We start from the raw sequence: 5,982 nt of genomic DNA on the forward strand, positions 1-5,982 counted from the left end.
GGAAAGGTGTAAATATGTATGAGGAAAGAGGAAAATAGATGGAGGGAAAGGGAAAGCTCAAGTATACTCCAACCTACATTTTGAGATCTCTCTTATTTTAGTAAGGCCCTGGCACCCTTACTTTCCCCATCACCTCTCATCTCATGCCCAAATGTCCTTTGCACCCCCAGACCACCACACCTGGCTTCAATGTAGTGATTAATGGCCGCATCAAGCTGCTTCTGCTGCACCAAGTGGTCCCCCCACGCCTCCTCTAGTCTCACCACCTCCACTGGGAATGCCAATCGAGCCAGCTCCACCGCTGCCAGAGACAGAGAGGGCACTCAGCTCAGACTTCAGGAAAAGTGAGATAGAGAAATGAGGCGTGGAATACAGGTGAGAAGTGGAGGGACGGAGGAGCACTGAAGACAGTCAGCCTGAGCAGAGGCACAGAACAGGTGTGGGGGACTGTTTGGGCCGCAGTCCACAACACTGAGGGATGGGCTGTGGGTGGCTAGTACCTTTCATGAATGCGTTGCCTTTACAGTAGCACTCCAGGGCCCGCTGTGGATTTCGAATCTTCTCAAAGAGATCACCTGCCTGTTAACACATTCCATATTACTACAAAGATACCCTTACTACACAAAAATCAAGTATCAGCCCCCAAAGGAGGCGAATCAGCCACCAGTCAGGGAGGGCTATGCGCTCCAAGACCCCTCTGGGTAGGAAAAGGGCACTGAGCCCTGGGGGTAAGGGACAGGAATAGGAAGCCAGCCATACCCTTTCATACAGTTCGCTCTTGATAAGGGCTGCAGTGATCTGCTCTACCAGCTCTGTGGTGGCCAGCAGTTCCTCTCGGGTCAGCACCAGCCGAGCAGCTTTGGCGGGGAGCCCAGCTTTGAGGTAGAGGCTGATGGCTGCTAGCCCGTCCCCTTGGCTCTCCTGAAGTTCGCCTGCTCGCTCCTCTTGCTTTGTGTCCATCAGCCACTGGTAGTAACCCTGGCGCAGCTTCTCTAGGGATGGGTGCCCCTAGACACTCAACAGAGAAGACCAGGAGTCACATCCCTCCTGCCCTGCTGCTTCCCAGGCTTCTCCAATCCCACTGTAACAACAGAAACCCTCCCAGTCACCAATGTCCTAACTCCTCACCATATCAGGTCCCGGCCCCCGCCCTGTTGCAGTTCCTACAGTCTCCTTGACAAGAGGAGGTTTCTGATATTGGTGGGAGTGAGTTCTGAACAACTGTGGGGAAGACAGAACTGGTACCTTGGCCTCAGCCACAGCGATACATTCGTCCCAACGGTGTAGCTCCTGGTACATGTCCATGGCCTCCTCAACAGCATTCTAGGGGAACCCGGGCAGAGGAAAGAGGGACACCAGGAAGATACGAGAATCAGAAATCAGCAAGCTCTCCTCAGCCCAGCTAAGATGCCAGCCTGTGTGGACTGAAAGCCTCATCCTTTATGTATACACAAGCAGAGGTGAATTTGGTATGAAACTAAAAGAGACGTAAGCTTCAGGGCACCTTATTTGCACAGGTTCCTTCCAAAGCAACTTTTCTTAAAGAGGGCTCCTCAAATTGTATAAGCTTTGGGCCTCACAAAATCTGGATCTACCTCCACGCACAAGAATTGCAGAGACGGGCTCTGGAGTATACGGGGAGACAGTAGACTTTTTATGAAAGAAAGAAGTAATTGTAAGAACTAACACAGAGGAGGGAATTATGGAGGAGTGAAATGAACTGTATAGACCGTTCTGAAAGTTCTCCCCAGACCTCTGGTAGCCCAGCTGACCAGTGCTCATTCCTCCTGAGTTTGCCTCTCTATTTTTCCTTCTCTGATCCCTTCTTCCACCCAGTTCTTCTGTTCCTGTTACCTGTTCTAAGAAGATCATTTCGGCCAGCTTGTAGTTCTTCTCCAGCATGGCTAGACGTGCTCGGACCTGATAAAAGTCTGTTCCTTCTCCACCCTGTGGGGAAAAAGGAGGTTCTGGTTATTCCGTTGGTGCCACAGGAGCCATTCTGTCTGTGTGGCCAGAGAGACATGGAGGCTAAAAGGTTTAGGAAGCTGAAAACCTTCATGGGGCTTAGAGGCTCGAGGTTTGGCAAAGCAATTCCAAAATGGTCTGACTTGAAGGTAGAGGTGTGGGGGGCAGCGTAGAGGAAGTTAGCCACGGCTGGAAAGCTAAGAGTCGTGGGGCTGAGTACCAGGAGAAACCGCAGCTTGAAAGACTGAACGAATCAGGAGAATACTTGCATATTCCCGAGACACTTGATCTGCAATCTCATTGGTTTCATGTAGGAATCGAGCTTTTGCTACATGGCCCAAAGCAGAAAAGCACCTATAGTATGGAAGCAATAACAGTAATATTATAATAGAATCATCATTAATTCACTGGTTCAGTAGATATACTGAGCATCTATTATATGCCAGAAACTGTTCTTGCCACTGGGGACACAAAAGGGATAAGACAGATGAGGGCCCAGCTCTTAGGGAACTTACTTTCTAGTGGAAACAATTAGTAAACAAATAAACAAAGATTATTTGAAAGAATGGAAAATAAAACTAAGGGGACTCCTTAAGTTGGTAGCCAGAGAAGACCTGTTTGAGGAGCTGACATCTGAGCTGAGACCTTAATACCAGAAAGAGCCAATCATGACAAGATGGAGAAAAATTATTCCAGGCAGAGAGAAAAGCTAGTGTAAAGGCCCTAAGGCAGGAGTGAGCTTGGCACGCTCAAAGGGACAAAAGGATGCCAGTGCGGCTGGAGACTAATGGGCAAGTACCTGATATGAGAAGAAAGCAGAGGCCAAATCTTGTGGGGCCTTAGGACATGCAAAGAATTTGGGTTTTATACAAAGTACAATAGTAAGTTACTGGAAGGTTCTGAGCAAGAAAATGATATAATCTAATTTATGTTTTTAAAAAATTACCTCAGCTGCTATGGGGTGAATGGATCCTAGGGGTATAAGAACCGTATCAGTGAGACTAATTAAGAGGCTTTGCAACACAGCATGTAGATGGTGGTGGTCTATTCCAGGGTGGACACAGTAGACTTGAACAAATAAGAGATTCAGGATACTTTTTTTTTTTTTACAATCACATGGATCACTTTTTATTTTTAACATATAGAATTTGACTTTGTGTTCATATATATATATGCATGTACACACGTACAAAATACTGGTTATCTGTTAGCATTTTCTTTTTTTTATCTTTATTGGAGTATAATTGCTTTACAATGCTGTTAGTTTTTTCTGTACAACAAAGTGAATCAGCTATATGTATACATATAACCCCATATCCCCTCCCTTTTGAGCCTCCCTCTCACCCTCACTATCCCAGCCCTCTAGGTAGTCACAAAGCATCAAGCTGATCTCCCTGTGCTATGCTGTGGCTTCCCACTAGCCATCCATTTTACATTTAGTAGTGTATCTATGTCAATACTACTCTCTCACTTTGTTCCAGCTTCCCCTTCCCCCATGCCTGGGTCCTCAAGTCCATTCTCTGCGTCTTTATTCCTGCCCTGCCACTAGGTTCATCAGTACTGTTTTTTTTAGATTCCAAATATGTGCGTTAGCATATGGTGTTTGTTCTTCTCTTTCTGACTTACTTCACTCTGTGTGACAGACTCTATGTCCATCCACCTCATTACAGGTAACTCAGTTCGTTCCTTTTTATGGCTGAGTAATATTCCATTGTATATATGTGCCACATCTTCTTTATCCATTCATCTGTCGATGGACATTTAGGTTGCTTCCATGTTCTGGCTATTGTAAATAGAGCTGCAATGAACATTGTGGTACATGACTCTTTTTGAATTATGGTTTTCTCAGGGTATATGCCCAGTAGTGGGATTGCTGGGTCATATGGTAGTTCTATTTTTAGTTTTTTAAGGAACCTCCATACTGTTCTCCATAGTGGCTGTATCAATTTAGATTCCCACCAACAGTGCAGGAGGGTTCCCTTTTCTCCACACCTTCTCCAGCATTTATTGTTTCTAGATTTTTTGATGATGGCCATTCTGACCGGTGTGAGGTGATACCTCATTGTGGTTTTGATTTGCATTTCTCTAATGATTAGTGATGTTCAGCATCTTTTCATGTGTTTGTTGGCAATCTGTATGTCTTCTTTGGAGAAATGTCTACTTAGGACTTCCACCATTTTTGGATTGGGTTGTTTGTTTTTTTGATGTTGAGCTGCATGAGCTGCTTGTATATCTTGGAGATTAATCCTTTGTCAGTTGCTTTGTTCACAAATATTTTCTCCCATTGTGAGGGTTGTCTTTTTGTCTTGTTTATGGTTTCCTCTGCTGTGCAAAAGCTTTTAAGTTTCATTAGGTCCCATTTGTTTATTTTTGGTTTTATTTCCATTTCTTTAGGAGGTGGGTCAAAAGGATCTTGCTGTGATTTATGTCATAGAGTGTTCTGCCTAAGTTTTCCTCTAAGAGTTTTATAGTGTCTGGCCTTACATTTAGGTCTTTAATCTATCTTGAGTTTATTTTTGTGTATGGTGTTAGGAAGTGTTCTGATTTCATTCTTTTACATGTAGCTGTGAAGTTTTCCCAGCACCACTTATTGAAGAGACTGTCTTTTCTCCACTGTATATTCTTGCCTCCTTTGTCAAAGATAAGGTGACCATTTGTGTGTGGGTTTATCTCTGGGCTTTCTATCCTGTTCCACTGATCTATATTTCTGTTTTTGTGCCAGTACCATACTGTCTTGATTACTGTAACTTTGTAGTACAGTCTGAGGTCAGGGAGCCTGATTTCTCCAGCTCCGTTTTTCTTTCTGAAGATTGCTTTGGCTATTTGGGGTCTTTTGTGTTTCCATACAAACTGTAAATTTTTTTGTTCTAGCTCTGTGAAAAATGCCATTGGTAGTTTGATACAGATTATATTGAATCTGTAGATTGCTCTGGGTAGTATAGTCATTTTCACAGTGTTGATTCTTCCAGTTCAAGAACATGGTATATCTCTCCATCTGTTCGTATACTCTTTGATTTCTTTCATCAGTGTCTTACAGTTTTCTGCATACAAGTCTTTCGCCTCCTTAGGTAGGTTTATTCCTAGGTATTTTATTCTTTTTGTTGCAGTGGTAAATGAGAGTGTTTCCTTAATTTCTCTTTCTGATTTTTCACTGTTAGTGTATAGGAATGCAAGAGATTTCTGTGCATTAATTTTCAGGATATGTTTTGAAGACCCTGGATCAGTGTCCCTAGGACTTGCTGAGAGTCTAGCTGTGAGGGGATGGGAAAAAAGGGACCAAGGATGACTCCTTGGCAAAATAGCAGCAGCTGACCTTTAAAGAGCCCTTCCAACCTGTGCTCTTCGCACAGCTCCTCTCATTTGCTCTCCACTACCACTGCCATTTTTCTTTACCATCCTGCAAGGTAAATTCTGTTATCATCCCCATTTCATAGAGCAAATGGAAAAACCAAGGTTTGGGAAGGTTAAGTTAACCTCTTTCAAGTTACACAGCTGGTAAATGGAGCCAAGATTTGAAATCAGAGAGTCTGGAGTCCCATGTTTGTCCTATAAATTACAATCCTATACAACACCTGGAATATACACATCAACACGTGGATTGTAGGGTATGAGTATTAAAAACTTTGAAGGGGCACCTAGTTACAAGATTGGGGAATGACAACAATAAAAGACACACCCTTATGTGAAGTAACTCAGAAAAACAAATATCATACAATATCGCTTATATGTGGAATCTAGAAAAATGGTAGAGATGAAATTACTTGCAAAGCAGAAATAGAGTCACAGATGTAGAGAACAAACTTATGATTACCAAGTGGGGAAGGAAGGGTGGGATGAACTGGGAGATTGGGACTGACATATATACACTACTATGTATAAAACAGATAACTAATGAGAACTTACTGCATAGCACAGGGAACTCTACTCAATGTTTTGTGGTTACCTAAAATGGGAAAGAAATCTAAAAGAATATATATATATATATATATATATATATATATATATATATATATATAT

The 5,982-nt window shown here is 43.0% G+C and overlaps 1 protein-coding gene across 2 annotated transcripts in view; it reads right to left on the reverse strand.

The window, feature by feature from the left end:
• IFT172 (intraflagellar transport 172) overlaps positions 1-5,982 on the reverse strand; it is a 43,059-nt gene that overhangs the window by 14,004 nt on the left and 23,073 nt on the right. For both annotated transcript variants that reach the window (XM_007470844.1, XM_007470843.1), the window contains exons 19-24: positions 2,235-2,319; positions 1,855-1,947; positions 1,246-1,323; positions 760-1,008; positions 501-579; positions 181-301 (exon numbers count right to left, since the gene is read on the reverse strand). In XM_007470844.1, coding sequence (XP_007470906.1) covers positions 181-301; positions 501-579; positions 760-1,008; positions 1,246-1,323; positions 1,855-1,947; positions 2,235-2,319 — 705 coding nt within the window. The remainder of the gene's footprint in view (positions 1-180; positions 302-500; positions 580-759; positions 1,009-1,245; positions 1,324-1,854; positions 1,948-2,234; positions 2,320-5,982) is intronic.

Source organism: Lipotes vexillifer, unplaced genomic scaffold (assembly GCF_000442215.2).
Source record: "Lipotes vexillifer unplaced genomic scaffold, Lipotes_vexillifer_v1.1 scaffold717, whole genome shotgun sequence".
Classification (NCBI taxonomy): Eukaryota; Metazoa; Chordata; class Mammalia; order Artiodactyla; family Lipotidae; genus Lipotes; species Lipotes vexillifer.